This window comes from Ascaphus truei, chromosome 8 (genome assembly GCF_040206685.1).
Source record: "Ascaphus truei isolate aAscTru1 chromosome 8, aAscTru1.hap1, whole genome shotgun sequence".
NCBI lineage: Eukaryota > Metazoa > Chordata > Amphibia > Anura > Ascaphidae > Ascaphus > Ascaphus truei.
This window is the reverse complement of record NC_134490.1, coordinates 95,446,032-95,467,560: the sequence shown is the minus strand read 5'-3', so window position 1 is coordinate 95,467,560 and position 21,529 is coordinate 95,446,032. Positions and strand designations below refer to the sequence as shown.

Below are 21,529 nucleotides of genomic sequence, written 5' to 3'. Positions count from 1 at the left end.
TTGAGTTTATGTACAAAAGCAAAGCAGTTTTTTTTGCCAGAATTGAGACAGTTTTTCCTGGATGCATAGATCCCTACAGGATATATCCAGGAAACCGGCAGGGAGTTTTTGTGCTTGTATACTGGGAGACTAGATTTTTACAAATCTTAACCCATGCTGGTTTTCCAGGATCACATGATCGCATAGAGTAGCTATAACGTGGTCGAGACCGGCCCTCCAGTGACGTAATCACTTCTTGAATGTGATCTCCCCCTAAAAAACATGCAATAGTTCCCAGAATGATGTTCCCCGCATGATATTCCTTGAATCATAATGGCTACCAGAGTGCAGGCCCTTATGTTCAGGTAACGTTATATGGGCACCTTAGGGGTTAAAAGAATGGTCTGGTTTACAGTCGTATTGTTCAAGCAGCAATTTATTCTGCTCGACTCAAATATATTTATGTTACTATGAAAAACTCTGTTTTTGGCAATTTTGTGCCATATTCCACTCCTTAGATACAAAGGGGCAAAAAAACAACTTGCAGGATGGATAATAATAGTAACCAATGATTGCTACTAAAACCACAAAGGCAAAAAATCTCTCCCAGAACAAACCAGCAAATCATCCAGGAAGTCACAAAGAAACCCCAAGGATCTGCAGGCCACTCTCGCCTTGGCAATGTGAGTATTCAGTCTTTTTCTCAAAGTTGAGTCATGAAAAAGAATGGTATGTGTGTGTGTATATGTAGATGTGTGTGTACACACGCACACGCAAAAAGGTGAAATTTATTGTCTAAAAAAAATGTAATGTGGTCTTGAGACAAAAGGTGGCACTGTGTGCTCATTTGTAATTTCCCAGAATCCTTCGCTGCAGTGGAAGCTCTGTGTGCTAGGTGATAAATGCAAAAAGCAGGGTTGCAGACCTGTCTAAGACACAGGTTGTGTGAAAAAGAAAGTACACCCTCTGAATTCTATGCTTTTACATATCAGGACATAATAATCATCTGTTCCTTAGCAGGTCTTAAAATTGGGTAAATACAACCACAGATGAACAACAACACATGACATCTTACACCGTGTCATGATTTATTTAACAAAAATAAAGCCAAAATAGAGAAGCTGTGTGTGAAAAACTAAGTACACCCTTACTGCTTCCATAGGAATTAAGATGCTAAATAGCAGACAGGTGCTGCTAATCAAATGCCCTTGATTAATTGATCATCAGCAAGTGTGACCACCTCTATAAAAGCCGACGTTTTAGCAGTTTGCTGGTCTGGAGCATTTCAGGTGTGTGTTAACACAATGCCAAGGAGGAAAGACATCAGCAATGATCTTAGAGAAGCAATTGTTGCTGCCCATCAATCTGGGAAGGGTTATAAGGCCATTTCCAAACAATTTCTAGTCCATCATTCTACAGTGAGAAAGATTATTCAAAAGTGGAAAACATTCAAGACAGTTGCCAATCTTCCCAGGAGTGGACGTCCCAGCTAATTCACCGGAAAGTCAGACCGTGCAATGCTCATAGAAATTGCAAAATACCCAAGAGTTACATCTCAGACTCTACAGGCCTCAGTTAGCATGTTAAATGTTAAAGTTCATGTCAGTACTATTAGAATAAAAAAAGCTGTGTGTGCTGTGCACGCGCATAGTAATGAAACTTATTTGACTTTTGTCACAGAAATTGTATTTGTGTTGGTGATGTTTTAATTAAAAATCAAAATACAATTTTATTGACAAAACGCAAATAAATTTGACTTATAACACGCGTACTCGGCACACATCCCCTGTATTAGCTATTTGCACTAAGTGTGGATTCATTGTGTGTATGTGTGTCAGTCTGTGAGTGTGTGTCAGTCAGTGAGTGTGTGTCAGTCAGTGAGTGTGTGTCAGTCAGTGAGTGTGTGTCAGTCAGTGAGTGTGTGTCAGTCAGTGAGTGTGTGTCAGTCAGTGAGTGTGTGTCAGTCAGTGAGTGTGTGTCAGTCAGTGAGTGTGTGTCAGTCAGTGAGTGTGTGTCAGTCAGTGAGTGTGTGTCAGTCAGTGAGTGTGTGTCAGTCAGTGAGTGTGTGTGTGTGTGTGTGTGTGTGTGTGTGTGTGTGTGTGTGTGTGTGTGTGTGTGTGTGTGTGTGTCAGTCAGTCAGTGTGTGTCAGTCAGTCAGTGTGTGTCAGTCAGTCAGTGTGTGTCAGTCAGTCAGTGTGTGTCAGTCAGTCAGTGTGTGTCAGTCAGTCAGTGTGTGTCAGTCAGTCAGTGTGTGTGCCAGTCAGTGTGTGTGCCAGTCAGTGTGTGTGCCAGTCAGTGTGTGTGCCAGTCAGTGTGTGTGCCAGTCAGTGTGTGTGCCAGTCAGTGTGTGTGCCAGTCAGTGTGTGTGCCAGTCAGTGTGTGTGCCAGTCAGTGTGTGTGTCAGTCAGTGTGTGTGTGTGTGTGTCAGTCAGTGTGTGTGTGTGTGTGTGTCAGTGTGTGTGTGAGTCAGTGTGTGTGTGTGTCAGTCAGTGTGTGTGTGTGTCAGTCAGTGTGTGTGTGTGTCAGTCAGTGTGTGTGTGTCAGTCAGTGTGTGTGTCAGTCAGTGTGTGTGTCAGTCAGTGTATGTATCTGTGCCGGTCAGTGTGTGTATGTGTGTCAGACAGTGTGTGTCAGTGTGCGTGTGCATGTGCGTGTGTGCGTGTGTGCTGCTGCAGCCAGCCAGCCCCCCTGCGACAAGTTAACAACCCTCCCTCTCTCACCGGAGCAGGAGCTTTTCCTTCCTCCTTCTTCCCCGTCTGGCGGTGCTGCGTGATAGTGATACTCGGTGCCACTACCGGCCGTGTCACCACATTTCCCCCCCCCTCCGCAAATTCTGCGCACCACATGACCGGGGGGAAGAGCGCCCATTGTCCGCGCATGCTAACCAGGAAGTGCCCGTGTCTGCCTGGTGCTGGAGGGCAAAGCGGAGGCCTCGGTTATCACAGCCGCCATGAGCTTGCCGGCGCTGAGTGGGAAGACCTGCAGGAGCACTACCAGGAGATCCAGGTCAATGTGCTGCTGGGCCTGCAACCGCCAGGGCAGATAGCGGCAGATAGCGGCTGCGCGCCACCCCCTCCCCACTCCTCCCGCGGTGATTGGATGAGTCAGTGGCGCCATCATAACTGCGCATGTGCGGCATGGCAGCAGGCGCGGGCAGCAGCGGCCGTTAGGAGCGGTGCCGGCGGCGATAACAGGGGACGTGTGGGAGGAGCGGCGTCCATTACGTGACGTCACTTCCGTTTCACATTTCGTCTCCCATCTCTCCAGTTTTGTCCCATCAGGACAAGGGCCACTAAAGAAGTTTCACTTCAAAAAACTGAACAATTATGGTTTGTTTTGAAGAGTTGCCAGGAGAAAGCCTCTTCTCTCAAAAGAACATGGCAGCACGGCTTAGGTTTGCAAAGTTGCATCTGAACAAATCACAAGACTTCTGGAACAATGTCCTTTGGACAGACGAGACCAAAGTGGAGATGTTTGGCCATAATGCAAAGCATAACGTTTGGCGAAAACCAAACACAGCATATCAGCGCAAACACCTCATACCAACTGTCAAGCACGGTGGTGGAGGGGTGATGATTTGGGCTTGTTTTTGCAGCCACAGGACCTGGAAACGTTGCAGTCATTGAGTCGACCATGAACTCCTCTGTATACCAAAGTAGTAATAATAATAATAATAATAATAATAATAATAATAGCATGTTCTTGTATAGCGCTACTAGTTTTACGTAGCGCTTTACAGAGACATTTGGCAGGCACAGATCCCTGCCACATGGAGCTTACAATCTATGTTTTTTGGTGCCTGAGGCACAGGGAAAGTGACTTGCCCAAGGTCACAAGGAGCCAACACCGGGAAATGAACCAGGCTCCCCTACTCCAAACTCAGTGCCAGTCAGTGTCGTTACTCACTGAGCCACTCCCTCTCCCTTGTATTTTAGAGTCAAATGTGAGGCCATCTGTCCGACAGATAAAGCTTGGCTGAAATTGGGTCATGCAACAGGACAATGATCCCAAGCACACCAGCAAATCTACAACAGAATGGCTGAAAAAGAAAAGAATCAAGGTGTTGCAATGGCCCAGTCAAAGTCCAGACCTCAATCTGATTGAAATACTGTGGCTGGACCTTCAGAGAGCTGTGCATAAGCAAATGCCCATAAACCTCAATGAACTGAAGCAACGTTGTAAAGAAGAGTGGGCCAAAATTCCTCCACAACGAAGTTAGAGACCGATAGTCATACAGAAAAAGATTAATTCAAGTTATTGCTGCTAAAGGTGGTTCTCCAAGCTATTGAATCATAAGGTATACTTAGTTTTTCACACATGGCTTCTCCATTTTTGCTTTATTTTTGTTAAATAAATCATGACATGGTGTAATATGTCATGTGGTGTTGTTTATTTGAGGTTGTATTTACCTAATTTTAAGACATGCTAAGGAACAAATTATTGTTACTATGTCCTGATACGTAAAACCATCGAATTCAAAGTGTGTGTGTGTATATATATTGTTACATGGAGCCCATATTAGCTAATGCTTGCTGTTTACACAGCTTTAAAGCACAGCATGGGAATCAGATGCAAAGCCAGAGAAACCATTCACAGACATGTTTCAACCTTAATGAGTATCATCAGTGTGAAGTTGGTTGTACTGCTGGCTTTGCATTTTCAAGACTGTAGGGTTTACCATCACGTTTTAAGTTACGGTGGGTGACAATAGTTTTTCAGACAAAAGGTGACACATTGTGTGCTCATTTGCATGTCATTTCCCACAATGGAAGCACTGTATGCTGGGGATAATGGTGATAGGCAGGGTTGCAGACCTGTCTAAGACATGTGTATGTACTCACAAGTGATCTTTTTATTTGCTATATGCACTATGGTGGAGGTTTCTTGTTAACACACACTTCCCCAACTAAGTTAATGAGCATAAAATCCCAATCACCTGTGGCACTTGAGGTGTTTGCCAATGATGTTGCCCATAACGTAGGACTAGGTGCACCAGAACTTGGACTATGCAGAGGGCTAACAGAGCTGTTAAGGGCATTCAGCAAAGAATTTTGAACTGTAGAGGAGTTGACAGATAGAGCATTAGGACCCAAAAGACCTACAAGAAGAAATAAAAACAGCATTATTTAGTGGTCACATGTTAATTATGCTTCATGTTGTTAAACTAGAAGGTAAACTATACTTAAACTAAATATTTTTGAAAGGGAATACTTTGACTTAAGTCCATAAAACACACATTTGCTGCATGATTAGGGACTATGGCACAATGGCTACTATTATGCTGTTGACTTCTTTAATTTAAATAATGTATACAGGCTCAAAGGGGCAATACATTGTAGGATCAAAGTGTATTAATGGCAGTTACATGTTTAAGGGTAAAGTCTGGGTGACTGACAACTTTTTATTTACCAAAATGCATACAACAGCTTGCACAGACTCCGCCTATTATCCCCTCCCCTCATCTTACCAACACACTCATCGGGCGAGGGTGGGTAAAGAGAACGCAAACTCTCCCCCATTCAGCGGATGCTAAGGAATGCCATCTGTAACTATGAAAGTCAAAAGCCACCAGATATTTGCTTTTAGCATGGTTACACTTGTCTGAGGAAGCCAGTTACACGGTTTAATTCTTTACAAAAAGGATGCAGGTTTTTTGGCCCGTCTCCATGGGATTGCATTTTTAAATATATACCTACACTAAGAACACACATCAGCAATGGTTTCTGTAGAGTTGGTGTTTAGGCTTTTCCTTGAATTACATCTCTAGTGAGAGCTCACAGACATTCAAATAAAATAAACAATATTCTTCACAAATCCACAAACTAGACCTCATGTTTTCAGACTGAATATGGGCCTATCAAAAAGGGTAACCAAGTTCCACAGGTAAGGTGCAGTGAAGGAAAGGGGTTTAAGGTGAGACAGCGCAGCAGAGGTGAAAGGGGTGGAGAGGACAGTTAGGCTGAGGACCCGCTACGGTCGGCGGCACGCGCCACCAGCCCCTTGCCTCCAGTCTGCTGGTCCCTGCTGCCTCCTTCCGACGTGGCTCACTGTGTGCTGTGACGCGTCAGCCGGCCGGAACTACAAGCCTCTGGTGATCAGAAGCGCTGACGCGTCACATGGTACTGTACGCGAGTGAGCCAATGAGGAGGGGAGGAGGGACGGAGGGGAGCTACGGGAGGGAGGCGGCTTGGGAGGGAAGTGTGCCTGTGCAAGAGCAAAGTATATGGCCCGATCTAGCCCTCTCCTCCCGGACCCACAACCTCTGCTCCTTCACCCACAATGTCCTCCACCCCTCTCCCCGGGCTCAATGGCCGCACCCCCGCCCCCCCGACCCGTTTTGGCCACGCCCCACCCCGAAAAAAGTTTACTGCAGACCACAGAACGCGGTGCAGTGACTTGCACGCGCCGCCGGCAAGCAAGGCGGCTGTGCGGCGGATCCTTAGCCTTATGGGTAGAGCTCAGGAGACAAGAAGGCACAGAACGACAGATCAAAACTATAAAGCATGAAATGTCCTGAGACTCTGGAACATTGGTAGAGAGGGTCCTGCTACATAAAATGCATTTTAAATGAGGTCAGAGGACACAGCATATTGGCTTTTGAGACCCCAAAAATGGACATCTGATGTGGGGGAGTAAGGGGGGCGGGAGCAGTTGGGTAGGTGAGGCTAGTGTTGATTGAAAGATGTTCTCATTTCAAACTTCTGAAAAGACACCTTCATACTGTATCTCATGTACAAGAACAATGCATGAGGAACATTCAGACTTACAAGACAAACGCCTCATCTAATCATCACAAGTAACACAGATCTGTTAAATTAAACTTTATTTACTCCCCTCATCCCAAGCATTTTGAATATATATTACAGCAGAATTTTTTTTTAATTCTCTCAGAGATAACATTTATGATCTTCATAAACACATTTGTTCATATTTTATGCAGTATACTACGAAAAAAGGTGGACTATATTGTTGCCTAAAATACTTTACTACCTAAAATAATTTAACCACAAAATATATATACTGTATTAAGTAATATCAAATATATTAGTTACCTAATCCAGTAAGTCCCAACCCCGCTGATGCCAAAATGTCCAGTCCATGGCAGGGCATTGCAACAGGGAGAGATATTGCAGACTGACTTGTAATGGTTACACCACTACTGTCAAGTCCAAGAAGGCATTTTCTAGCTTCGTACATATTTAAAGCATTCCTTTCCACACTTTTTACAATCACAGACTGCAAAGACAAAAGTCAAGAATGAGTTCAATGATATGGGCCAGCCCACTGGCTAAGGACTTTTCTTAGCAAAATATATTGAGAATAACAAACTACTCTATAAACACAAATTCTCTACAGTCATAAAAGGGAATCCAGCACCCAGAATTATAAGCATACACATTAATTATATAATCATATACTAGGCGAAACTTTGAAGAATAGGTAAATGTATATTAAAAATATTTCCCAAACAAATTGAAAAAAAAAAAACATGTTTAAAACACGCAAAGGAATATTGTATTGTATGTCTTTATTTTTATAGCGCCATAAATGTACATAGCGCATCACAGCAGTAATACACGTGACAATCATATAAATAACAAATAATATAAATAACAGGTCATGGGAATAAGTGCTTCAGACATAAAAGTAACATTAAGGAAGAGGAGTCCCTGCTCCGAGGAGCTTACAATCTAATTGAATATAATCTACCTGTGCCCTGGCTCTGAGGGAGTGGACATCAGGGTCTATATTATGGCTACTCGGGGTGCAATACCTTGTTCAAGGTGCAGGTTTCTTGTGGCTGGGCATTCGTAGCAAAGATGGAAATTATGTGCCAGGAACTTTTATAGTAGAAACAACACTATTTGTGGCCACTTGATACTGGGCTCTTCTCATTCAGTTACATTACACATTGCATAATGGTTGTCCGTTTCATTTGTGCAGTCTGTACTCTTACTAACGTTGCATCCTCCGACAAACTCTTCACACACTGAGGCCGTGCGGGCTCTTGACCGACTTATCTAAATGACTCGCCCCAGTTCTGCACAACTTCCATTATGCTCTCTCAATGGACCCCTCCTTAGGTCCTGGCCAACTATACTGTAGGGCAGTGTTGTCCAAACCTCTTCGTGTGACCCACGGCTACATCAGGTTTCTGAGGCAACAAACTACAGTACGTTCTATTAATATGCAACAAAAAAAAAAGTGTATTCACCTGGGTACATTGTTTATTTCCAAAACATGGTGCGACAGTCAGTCACAAGGAGAGGTTTGGATGCTACATCCCATTCCCATACTGCCACTTCCCGACAGACTAAGGTGCATGGCAGGTATGTATCTGCTCATACGGCTGATCCTGTGGCCCCCCGGGGACCTCATAAGCACCACTGCCGTGTGCCTTACTCCTCTTCTGTTAACATGCTGATTCACCTTGGCCATACTTTGGGACCCTATCTTGAAGGGCATTATCCTTATCTAAAACATAACAAACAGGGACTGGTCTATCCTATACACTTAGGAACATACTTAAATATATACACTGAGGCTCCTCTCCTCTTAGCCTCCAAGAACCTTGAGCCAGATCATTACAGCTCCACATATATTCCCTGATGATATCACAGATCCCCATGCCTACTGGAATAGTGGCTCTAATTATACTTTACCCCCTACCCAGGATAAACACCATCCAGAAAGGGGGCGTGGCTAGAGTTCTCTGCCCAGCAACTCCGCACGTGATTAGAAACAGTTACAATGTAATTACCCATACAGTTAACCACTCTAGGGTTCCAGTAACACCTTAATTGACTATAGTAATCCCACAAGGGGGAGGGGTGTTACATACAGAAAAAAAACAACAAAATATATATATATAAAAAAAAAATATTAAAAACAAAACCTTAAAAAAAAATTATATATCAAAAATACAAAATGAGCATTGATCTTGAAAAATTATCCAATTATGTCATAGATACACTGTAGTCCTGACCATATTTTCTCCAATAAATACACGCTCCAAAGAGAAGTCGTAAAAAAAAAAAAAAAAAAAAAAAAAAAAAACAACCAAAAAACTCCCAAATTGAAGCAACAAATATCCCACGAAACATTGGAAGGCCTTATTCCCCATTATAGCTCTTCTTCGTGATCTGTACATTACAGTAGTCCCAGTGGTATAACAAACTCCTTACCAAAAACACGTTTCTAAAAATACATCTCTTCAAATTGGTGACAGAATCCCCTCTCTCTCATTCCGGGCCACGGTTTGTCACCAACTTGGAGAAATTTATTATTTCCCCCCCCCCCCCGCTTCTCTTTGAAACATATTCATTGGAGAAAAGATGGGCTGGACTATATCTATGAATTAATTGGATCACTTTTCAAGGACACTTCTCTCTTATTTTGTATTATTTTTAAATACATTTTTTCAAGGATTAGTTTTTTTTCTGTAGATTGTTTTTCTTTTTTTAAAACACTCAAAAAAAGAAAAATATTCTGTTCACATCCCATACATATTTTTCAAAATTTGAGATGTGTGTAAATCAATTTTTTAATATACATTTATATGTTATGCTAAATTTAGTCTAGTATATTAAAAATTAAATTTTTCTACAAAAAAAAAAAAAAAAAGATTTAATAAATATTTTGACCGATTATAATAAGTGCCGATTCCCTTTTTTCTTCTCCTGTATTTCTATGCTTTTTGGCCCTTATTGTGAAGAAAGGCTGGGGATTACAAGCCCCATTAATCTTGTAGAGATAAATGTGCATTACTTAGAGGGACTGCTGTTGGATTCCTTTTCCTGTTTACTATAAAACACAAAGCAGAAATATTGATACATGCTTTTCGTGAAGGAAGAAATTATGTTTGGTTCTTGTATGTTATCTGCATTGTGGCAAATGCAAAACTCAAGAAATAATATAAATGTTTATTCTGCTGTTAAACGCATGACAGAAAGGCAGCGGTGCGCAAACTGGGGGGCGTGAGATTTTTCTGGGGCGGTGCGGGCTGTTGTAGAGGCCCCACGCTCTTCCCCGAGGCATTTAAATGAAATGAAATGCCAGGGGACCGCACGAGGCCTCTGCAACATGTACTTACTGGGATTCAGCCTGCTTCTGCTCATGTCATGACATCATGTGACGCGCCACATCATTACAACACGTGTCAAATGACGCCGCGGGGCCACGTAACTTCATGTGACCCTCGGCGTCATTTGACTCTGGCTCACTCGGGTGGGGGGGGGGGGGGGGAGCGAGCGAGACGTGGGGCGCAGACATAAATCATTGCGCACCCCTGCAGTTAGGCACTGGTGGATGACATCAACTTTCATCTCATTATGGAGATTGTACAGGGCACGAACAATGTATTAGGGGAATGACAAACGGAAGACCGGTATATACAATACATACTGCAATGCAAAATTACACATGGTTAAGATTATTTCACATAAATATAAAAAAGGATAAGCCACTGTTAGACCACATCACCCACTCACTTTGCTTGGTTGCTTTGGCTTTGGTTTAATGCTGATGAACACATCTAGTTGTTCCATGAGTTGAGTTATATACTGTGGTTCTACTTCAATCTCTTCCTTCATGTCAAACATCAAAACCAGTGGAAGACAACCCTGAAACCAACGAGCCAAAATCAAATTATTCTCAACACAGCACAAATCTGAAACACACAGTATTAGAGGAAGGTCCAATAAAGCATTACAGAGTACATTTTAAGGATCTCTCTGTACAGAGTCTTTGTGTTGGATATATTTAATTGGTCTTCTTATTTGATCTCCTCCAATTATACTTAATATCAATTAATCCTGTTATGCAATCACGATCACCAGAAACGTGAAGGTGCCAACGTTGACTACAGTATATAATATACACAAAACCAGGGGTCACAAGAACACCGTAAAATGTAAACACAATCAAGTGCAAAGCTGTAAGGACAACAGACAGTTAATTTTATTATTTAATGTAGCATATTTGTTTTTTTAATAAAACTTCAAATTGCATTTTGTCATGTATTTTTTGTATCGGACATGTTATTAAGGGTTTTACATTGGACAGAGTGCGTTGTTACAGTACATAGCAGTGAGGAAGTAGAACAGGATTGAATGTTCTTACAATCACTTAGCACTTTTCACCAATGTATTTATTTACAAAGCCAATATGAAGATCTAACTTAATTTAAGTCTAATTTTTAGATTGAAAGACTTGTTCAAACAAACTTTTTCCTTCCTCAAAATAACTCAAAATATAGATGTCAAGGAAAGCTGTCAAAATATAATCACACTTAGCAATGCGACTTGTTGACATTATAGTTAGAGTGCTGAATAGTGCACATTTTAATTTCCCTTCCTTACCTAAAAGCTAGATTTTATATTTTGTTGACATTTTATTAGTACGTAGGAAGTCAAAATGTTATTTTTTACAAAAAAGCAGATTCTGAATCCTGATCACAAGGACATAAGAATCCACACTCTCCTGTTCCATTTATAAATCCACCTGTTAGTGGTTCAAATGATGTGCACAATACTAAAGTATTCCTTACTTACTATGCATTCACTGCTGGATAGAGATGTGCACATTTATCACACGCGCTCGGAAATCTTGCAAATGTACCGATTTTTGTTTAATGCTAAAAGTCAATGGGAATGCATTGTCTATTAACTTTGCTTTCCAGAGAAATGATCTAGTTTTGCTTAAGGAGAACACACCCATCGTGTGCTTGTGTATTTGGGAGGGAGTGTGGACAGATACACATGTATTTGTGCATTGACTTCTATCAGTACTACTGTATAAATCATGCCAAGGTACAGTATAATGGCCACGGCGTGCTGCTCATCATGGCCACGGCGTGCTGCTCATCATGGCCACGGCGGCAGGAAAAGATTATTAATAAGCGGGAGAGGGATCCTAGAGAAGATTGTATTTGACTTCGAGCAGCAGCTTTCTGGTATGAAAAGAAATGTAAGTGAGAGGAAGGTTTTTTTTTGTAATTCTTGTTTTCCTCAGATGAGGTCAAGCAGGTCCCAACTACAAGAGCCGAATAGGTTATAACAAAAGAACTAGTCACTGGTATCACTCAAAGTGGCTATAAAGTGGCCAGCCATGCCACACCAAGCACATGCTATTGCTACTAATGCTAGTGCGAGAGAGAGACGATTCTGCTCAGAAGTATTTTTCTATATGTGGACAGACTACCTGTGGGTGTGCAAGGGCACCAGCAGAAAAGTCAAAGTCTCATACATCAGCAACCTGTGTATGGCGGAGGACTGATGGTGGCAAGCTCTGAGAGGGAGAGAGATTGTTCAGAACCATCATATAATGATGTAAGCTGACCATTTAGTTACTAGCGAAAACATTAAAGCAGCGCTACTCCAGTAGACCGTCAGTTGTACTGCAACGTGCGCCAGTCCAGAGAGATCAAGCACAAGTCACGGAACGTGACAAACAGAACCCAACCAGTGCCGTGTCAAAAAGCTAAACCTTGGAAGCACATTACTGTAAACAAACATGGTCAGGGGAAAAATGCTTCATGCAGAAATAGAAAAATTTAATTTATAATACTGTATTATTTTACCAACACGGCAAAAAAAAAAAAAGAAGAAATCTATTCACGTCAGAGAAATATGTCATGGTAGCAGCAGCAACAGCAGCACCAAGTAGCATGAGGATCTGAATGTTGGACAATAAGAATAGTGAGGGTATATAACATCCCACTCCGTCATTCACGCTATAAATAAATGATGGTGCATCACTTACAATCTCAAACTGAAAAATTACTACGATGCAACCACTGTCAGTAGCTAGTACACAACCGCCATGAATGCCAACTAATTCCTTGCTCTCTTGTGACAGTACCCAGACTGTAGTGACAAGGAGTCAGTAAAACCAGAGCAGGCCGGAGGAATTACATTGGGACTGAGCCAATTTCAGGTACAGCCGATATTACAGACAGGGACACCAATTAGAAACCTGTTATGGTGTTCCACAACAGACTAGAACGGAGCCCAGTTCCAGTTCCTGACCTGCATCCCCCTGCACCACATGCTGTTGCATTATATGCTCGCACACCTGCCCAAACAGATTTGTATGGGCAGAGGACGCATCAACACTCACTGACCCAAGCAAACCTGTTCAGATCATGGTTTTAAGACAAGAAACAATAAAACGAAGAATGTTTAGAAGTAACATAAATGTAGCAGATACCCCACAAATAAATCCAAGAATCCTAGGAATAAAATACCCTTCAAATATATACATTTAAAGAAAGTCCAATGTTTTTGTACATTTACGCATGTGTAAAATAGCTTTTCTAGATTTATTTATTTCAGCTGAACAATAGAGTATATTCCACCTGACTTTTGTATTTTATTTGTTTGCATATGTGACTTTCACTGACTATCTCTATTAAAACTTGGGTGACAATTTACTAAACATTTCTAGACCCCCCCCAAAAAAAACAACAACAAGTTAACTCATTTTTACATAAACTCCAGAACCGCCTTAAGTATCTTATTAATAAAAATGTATAATATAACTGGTGAAACTTGCAGTTTTTGTTAATCGTTGCAAAACCTAACTTTTTTTAAATTTCACAAATAATTTGCCAAGTTAAAATCTTCATAGCTTGAAAACTGGGTGTCGTTGGAGAAGATAAAGAGATAGACCCGTGAACACACCTTGGATACCTGAGAAATAAGCCCATTCAAATATGCAAACCGACTGATTCAAATATGCAAATGTGACTATTTCCCAGGTATCTGAGCTGTGATCACAAGTTTCTCTCCACATGCTGTATAGATGAAAGATTTGGAAAGTATATTAGTCAATGGGTACTAAATAGGAATGAATCTCTCCTCTGCAGAAAATCAATATTTCAGTGTTGGGGTATATTCTTCTCTGGTGAAATGGACAAATGGTTAAAATTACATTTTAATTTCACTTTAATAATATATAAATCTTGTTGGTGAATATTTTTACTTTTTTGACATGTTTAAGTGAAACGTTGACAAAGCAAATTTGAACAAGACCCCAAGTATCCTCATTAACGGATTTACCGGAGCAGTTATTGCTTTGTTCACTCAATGTTGAGCTGAATAACAAACTGTTGTAGACTTTTGAATGACAAAACTAGAACAAATAAAATATAGTTCTCTAAATTTGACTTTAGTGTGAATATACTTTCAAAGAAATAGAAAGACATTAATAGGATACCGTGAAATAAAACAATATTACACTTTCTAAAACGAGCTTTGCCATAAGAAAGCTCAATTGACGCTCACATGACTTTAATGGGCTGTAATGGGGTCTTCAGACGCCAGATAGTATCTTCTGTAATAGCACTGCTTTGTAAATATTGACCCTTAAGTCTTAGCACTATAAATCCGAGTCTTTATGCTTTTCAAAGCCGATGTATTGTCTGCATTACACTTAATAATGAAATCAACCCAACATGTTTTTACCTCTGTTCATAGCGTATAAAGTATTATGAACATGAATAAAGTAGTATTAATAATGTTGTTGAGTAATGCTACTATAAACGTGACCAGCATGGAAAACTACTTCCTTACTCCACTTATAACCATTAGTGGCAACAGTGTATGGATCCCACTCTCACACACACTTTCCGAAGTACTAAAGAGTGCAGGAGAGCTTGTGTATAGCTGCATCCACAGAGTAGTATGTGTGCATTCATTGGCTGGGAGTTACCAAGCCATGACACTGGGTATCGCACCCTGATCTGGCGCCAAAACCCATCGACGTAAATGGCAGTTAACACCAGATCGGGATGCGATACCCGTGTTGCAGCTTGGTGACCCCCAGCTATTGTGAGGTATCACACACCTTCAACACAACTATACTTCTCCAGAAATAAATAAATCAACAAGAACACGTGTTAAATACATACCATGAGATATTGTCTGGCGAGACAAACAGACTCGATGGTGCCTTGGAGGTAGACGGTGGATTTCTTTGAGGGGTTGTTGGGATCTGGGAAATGGATCTGAGCGCCAGTTCTTTGCATGATGTGTTTGATGTTGCAGCCATTGCGTCCCATCATGAAGAGGTGATGCTGAGCAGCAATATCCAGTTGTGTGCTGACAGGGATGGCACTGGCCAGGCTGCCAGCAAGGTGTTCTAGCAGCAGCGCTGTACCTTCCTATCAAGACAAATGGTGAATCTATTAGCCCAATACTGTCCTAGAATCAAAGACTCATTAGTAAGAAAAGTGACACTAAGGCTGCGTCCTTAGTGCAAGCGACGGCGCAAATAAAGTGCAGCCACTCTATAGGAACGGCCATAGTGAGCGCGATGAAGAGCGACCGCAACACAATTTTGAGCGGACAGAGAATTTTTATTTGGTCGCGTGACGGCCGGGTTACGTGAGCGGTTTAACCATTGAGGGTGAACCAGCCTTGTGATGTCAGCCATGCTTCCCCGTTGCGAGCGATCTCAGTCCACAGATTGCTTGGGCGACAGGCGCACTCGCACACATACATATATACGCACACAGACACACATATACATATACACACAATTTTATCACACTCATCATAGACCTAACCACGAGACTGAACTGAACCATTGAGTAAGCTATACCCATTACACATGACTTTATATTTTAAGCTCTTTAAAGTGGGGGGGTGAGGGAGGGTTTGGGTCGTGTGGAGGGGGTGGGGGAGGGGGGGGGTTGAGGGTGAGGGAGGTGTTGAGCATGGTGTTAATAAGAAGAGGTGTGACACTGGAATACGTGTGGTGTATGTGGGCACGAGGGAGCGAGTGGTCTGTATGTTTGAGGCAAGGGGGAAAGCGAGATAGGGGTAGTGTATGGAGTATGAAGAAATGGAGTGAATATGGACTCTGGTAGAAAAAGGGATGCTGTGTGAGAAGGGGTGAATGCAGCGTGTTGAGAAAAAAGGTGAGTACAGTATGAAGTGTGAGGGGGCGAGTGTGGTGGGTTTCTGTATGTGAGGAGGGGGTGAGTGGTGTGGGTTTCTGTATGTGAGGAGGGGGTGAGTGTGTGGTGGGTTTCTGTATGTGAGGAGGGGGGTGAGTGGTGTGGGTTTCTGTATGTGAGGAGGGGGCGAGTGTGGTGTGGGTTTCTGTATGTGAGGAGGGGGTGAGTGGTGTGGTGGGTTTCTGTATGTGAGGAGGGGGGTGAGTGGTGGGTTTCTGTATGTGAGGAGGGGGTGAGTGTGGTGGGTTTCTGTATGTGAGGAGGGGGTGAGTGGTGTGGGTTTCTGTATGTGAGGAGGGGGTGAGTGTGGTGTGGGTTTCTGTATGTGAGGCGGGGGTTAGTGGTGTGGGTTTCTGTATGTGAGGAGGGGGTGAGTGGTGTGGGTTTCTGTATGTGAGGAGGGGGTGAGTGGTGTGGGTTTCTGTATGTGAGGAGGGGGTGAGTGGTGTGGGTTTCTGTATGTGAGGGGGTGAGTGGTGTGGGTTTCTGTATGTGAGGAGGCGGTGAGTGGTGTGGGTTTCTGTATGTGAGGCGGGGTTGAGTGTGGTGTGGGATTCTGTATGTGAGGAGGGGGCGAGTGTGGTGTGGGTTTCTGTATGGGAGGAGGGGGCGTGTGGTGTGGGTTTCTGTATGTGAGGAGGGGGTGAGTGGTGTGGGTTTCTGTATGTGAGGAGGGGGTGAGTGTGGTGTGGGGTTTCTGTATGTGAGGAGGGGGGTGAGTGGTGTGTTTCTGTATGTGAGGAGGGGGTGAGCGTGGTGGGTTTCTGTATGTGAGGAGGGGGGTGAGTGGTGTGTTTCTGTATGTGAGGAGGGGTGAGTGTGGTGGGTTTCTGTATGTGAGGAGGGGGTGAGTGTGGTGGGTTTCTGTATGTGAGGAGGGGGTGAGTGTGGTATGGGTTTCTGTATGTGAGGAGGGGGTGAGTGTGGTGTGGGTTTCTGTATGTGAGGAGGGGGTGAGTGGTGTGGGTTTCTGTATGTGAGGAGGCGGTGAGTGGTGTGGGTTTCTGTATGTGAGGAGGGGGTGAGTGGTGTGGGTTTCTGTATGTGAGGGGGTGAGTGTGGAGTGGGTTTCTGTATGTGAGGAGGGGGTGAGTGGTGTGGGTTTCTGTATGTGAGGAGGGGGTGAGTGGTGTGGGTTTCTGTATGTGAGGGGGTGAGTGTGGTGTGGGTTTCTGTATGTGAGGAGGGGGCGAGTGTGGTGTGGGTTTCTGGTTGTGAGGAGGGGGTGAGTGGTGTGGGTTTCTGTATGTGAGGAGGGGGGTGAGTGGTGTGGGTTTCTGTATGTGAGGAGGGGTGAGTGTGGTGGGTTTCTGTATGTGAGGAGGGGGTGAGTGTGGAGTGGGTTTCTGTATGTGAGGGGGTGAGTGTGGTGGGTTTCTGTATGTGAGGAGGGGGTGAGTGGTGTGGGTTTCTGTATGTGAGGGGGTGAGTGTGGAGTGGGTTTCTGTATGTGAGGAGGGGGTGAGTGTGTGGTGGGTTTCTGTATGTGAGGAGGGGGCGAGTGTGGCGTGTGTTTCTGTATGTGAGGAGGGGGCGAGTGTGGCGTGTGTTTCTGTATTTGAGGAGGAGGCGAGTGTGGCGTGTGTTTCTGTATGTGAGGAGGGGGCGAATGTGGCGTGTGTTTCTGTATGTGAGGAGGGGGCGAGTGTGGCGTGGGTTTCTGTATGTGAGGAGGGGGTGAGTGTGGCGTGTGTTTCTGTATGTGAGGAGGGGGTGAGTGTGGTGTGGGTTTCTGTATTTGAGGAGGAGGCGAGTGTGGCGTGTGTTTCTGTATGTGAGGAGGGGGCGAATGTGGCGTGTGTTTCTGTATGTGAGGAGGGGGCGAGTGTGGCGTGGGTTTCTGTATGTGAGGAGGGGGTGAGTGTGGCGTGTGTTTCTGTATGTGAGGAGGGGGTGAGTGTGGTGTGGGTTTCTGTATTTGAGGAGGAGGCGAGTGTGGCGTGTGTTTCTGTATGTGAGGAGGGGGCGAATGTGGCGTGTGTTTCTGTATGTGAGGAGGGGGCGAGTGTGGCGTGGGTTTCTGTATGTGAGGAGGGGGTGAGTGTGGCGTGTGTTTCTGTATGTGAGGAGGGGGTGAGTGTGGTGTGGGTTTCTGTATGTGAGGAGGGGGTGAGTGTGGTGTGGGTTTCTGTATGTGAGGAGGGGGTGAGTGTGGTGTGGGTTTCTGTATGTGAGGAGGGGGTGAGTGTGGCGTGTGTTTCTGTATGTGAGGAGGGGGTGAGTGTGGCGTGTGTTTCTGTATGTGAGGAGGGGGTGAGTGTGGCGTGTGTTTCTGTATGTGAGGAGGGGGTGAGTGTGGAGTGTGTTTCTGTATGTGAGGAGGGGAAGTAAAAGTGGCAGTTATAAAAAGACCTTTTAGGATAATCTAAGAAATGTATCACACGCAAAGTATTAGGACAACTTGTTACAATAACCTTTTGATCTAGGTTCCTACTGACCATGGACATGGAAAGGGATCGTCTCATGCAGTGGGTAAAGGAAAGAAATACCTGTATAAACAACTCAGTAACTGGCTGCTTTAGAATTATGGTAACAATTTGCACCCTGTAAAATATGGATATTTCCCTTTTCTTAAAGGATGCTGACTCAATGCACATCAGCTACTTATATACTATTATCCCTATGAGAGAGAAGAGAGACACACAGGGAGAGACAGAGAGACAGAAAGAAAGTGAGTATTTCTGAAATAAACGGATTATTGTAGCTGGAAATGTTAGCTAGCCGTACCACTGCACGGTTACCTCTATTTAAAGTTGCAATTCTCAGCCTGGTCAGTTGTTTTCCATAAGAGAGAAATACTGACGTGAAAACCTTTTTGCAGGACTAATCACTTCAGCATAAGAGTAGTTCCTGCATTCCTTCACCAGTTAGGTATGAGCCTTCATTAGTCTATAACAAAAGCAGCATGTGCAGCATTATACACTCAGATTGTGTGCGCGCCCTCTTTGGAGTTAGGCCTACATAAAAAAAAAGCTCAACACTGTGCAACGTGGTACAGCCCCTCTGACAGGGAGGACAGCAGTGAAACCACGCCACTTTACATCTCCATTTTATTATAAGGTAAAAAGTATTCAAATCTGTACCACAATCATTGCAAGAAATCCTGCCACTGCATCCGAGTTGCAGTATAACACAGAGCATTCAGTCTAGTTTACCATTGTCCCTGAATGCTTAGAAGTGAAGATGATTCATATACTTCGATGTATAGGTCTATTTTTTGTAACCAGAAAACACAGCCATGTACTGTATGTGCTAACCAGAAAAAGACAGGCGCAATTCTCTTTTCAAATTCTTCTTTCAAAATGGGCTTTTTCACGGCTGGTAAAACCAAACGATAAATGCAAAATAAACACTATTGCAATTTATAGCCAATGGGTAGAATCTTCGTTTTAAATGGAATCGTTGCGGATACTGTAATTACCTTCACAGCGCTAGTGTTATTCTGGGACCCTCTCACGATGACCGTAGCACCATACATTCTTGAGCGTTGTTTGAAAGAAACCGTTATATTGTAGGTTTGTGATATATGCTGAATCGCAGGAGAGTTTGTGTCTGGAATTGGTTGTAAAATGCCAGCTACAGGCAGCTCAAACATCAGAACCAAAGGTAGCAGCTCCTGTAACAGAGGGGAGAATAACACCAACAGTTAGTATAAGCAAAACAAGTTTCCTGTTACACAATGCTTATTGAGGTTCCACAACCACACAGCTTGGCCCTGCCCTTAAAAATCAAACAAAAAGCCAATAGCCTACCAAATGTCCAGGCCACAGGAGGGATTAAAAAAATATGCATGGCAAAAAACTAAACTGGCAGCACAGATGTGTGTCTGAACCCAGGGTTTTCAAAATGTGCGCCAATATTTTAATAACCACGTACAACTGTAAGCTCAAAACCAGACCCACCACACGATATATATTAATGTAAGAGGACTTCTACTGGGTTCATGACATTGTATAAACAAGAGACAGTGCCCTAATGATACATCCTACAGTTACAAAATCATATACAGTAATTAAATACCCATCTGTTTTTCTATCATAAGTGAAGGCACTTCGTTAAAGCGTATGGCCAAAGCATGTTTAAGCCTGCAGACCACGTTACGGTGTACCCCCTTTTTCTGCAAGTCCTAACACCATCTCTAGTTTGAGTAAGAAGTCTTAATAGACAGGCCATTGGCCCCCAAAAAATAATAACTAAGTGACCCTCACTTATGAGAGAAGAAAAGATCCGTATTTAACGACATGATTTGTCATGTTAGATGTAGCATTGGAGCGCTCGGTCTTTTGCCAATATTTGAATAGACTTGGATTTTGTTGTAGGGACAGATACAAAGTGTGTATAGTGACCCCCTGTTATGCATATTACTGTGCTGCACATTTTCAAGAGTGACATTTTCCCTGAACATCTAATCTATTTACAATAGAAAGGGAGCGCCACAGAGAAAATAAATACATGGCCCCAAAGATTGTATTATAAAGAGGGGTCACAATCCCTTTTCACCCAGTCTTCAGAATCCACTCATATGTAATTTGCTCCAGAAGATTCTCACTCCCACTAGAGGCGTTTATTGTAGTGACAAAAAAATAACGTCAACCTTAAGTTTAATAGCTACAGTACTGTATGTAGGTTGCAGGGGGTGCCCAATTCATTTTTATTGACTAGGGCATAAGAATAAAAATGCACTTCTTTGTAAGCAGCATATCCAAAACAAACAATCGCTCAAAAATAGTTTTTGCCCACATTTTTATTAAAAGTTTTGCTATCACAACGCCAAGATGGATGGATGGCTGGATACATGCAGAATGGTGGTTTAGTCCAACTATAAAATAGAAAAGCCTCAGATACAAATGAAATTTAAACCGCAATGAAACGATCTTGAAATATGTATCACTGAAACATCCAAACCATTTGAAGCTGTTAAACAAGGGTTTTCAGAATAACACAACGGCAGCCAAAGAAATTTAAATTCCCAACAGAAGTTATGAGGCGCTGAAAAACCAGACTGAACATTTCAACTCAAAATCACAAGTTTGCTCATTTTTGAGAGAGAACTAGTGGACTGCAATTCCCATTATCACCCAAAAATATGTTCAAGCAGCAATTCACACAGAATGCATTTACAAAGCCCATAGTGATGGACCACTCCCCTTTTCTTCCAAGGTCCCAGGAGATGCAAAAAAGATGCTGATTTTTTTTAATGGTTACTCTTACAGTTACTGTCATTGAACGTTATCTCTAGAACCCTACTTTCAGTTTTTTGTATTGCAGTAATGAAAAATCGCTCAAAGATACCAAAAATTGGGTCCAAGAGTGTGACCCACAGTGTCAAAGTACCTAAAAGCAATACAACAAAATCTTTATTATAGCCAAGTAGGGCTTGTTGCTTCTGAATAGAGCTGGTTCTCAGACACTGTCAGAACATGTTTCGACTGTATGCAAGAGCAGAGATTAATAGGGGTGCATGTACTTGCTGTGTGCAGGGGAAGACTGGTCGGGGGGCTGGTGTATAGTGATCAGAATGCGGCCTGGTCCAATTTGCCTCTATAAAAAAGTTTTGCAGTTTGACAACATCCCACACAAAGATTAAAG

At 43.0% G+C, this 21,529-nt stretch overlaps 1 protein-coding gene across 3 annotated transcripts in view; it reads right to left on the bottom strand.

Moving 5' to 3' along the window:
• BICC1 (BicC family RNA binding protein 1) overlaps positions 1-21,529 on the bottom strand; it is a 317,587-nt gene that overhangs the window by 32,693 nt on the left and 263,365 nt on the right. For all 3 annotated transcript variants that reach the window (XM_075612943.1, XM_075612944.1, XM_075612945.1), the window contains 5 exons: positions 19,362-19,556; positions 14,891-15,142; positions 10,470-10,601; positions 7,032-7,215; positions 4,916-5,077 (listed from right to left, as the gene is read on the bottom strand). In XM_075612943.1, the coding sequence (XP_075469058.1) occupies positions 4,916-5,077; positions 7,032-7,215; positions 10,470-10,601; positions 14,891-15,142; positions 19,362-19,556 (925 nt within the window). The remainder of the gene's footprint in view (positions 1-4,915; positions 5,078-7,031; positions 7,216-10,469; positions 10,602-14,890; positions 15,143-19,361; positions 19,557-21,529) is intronic.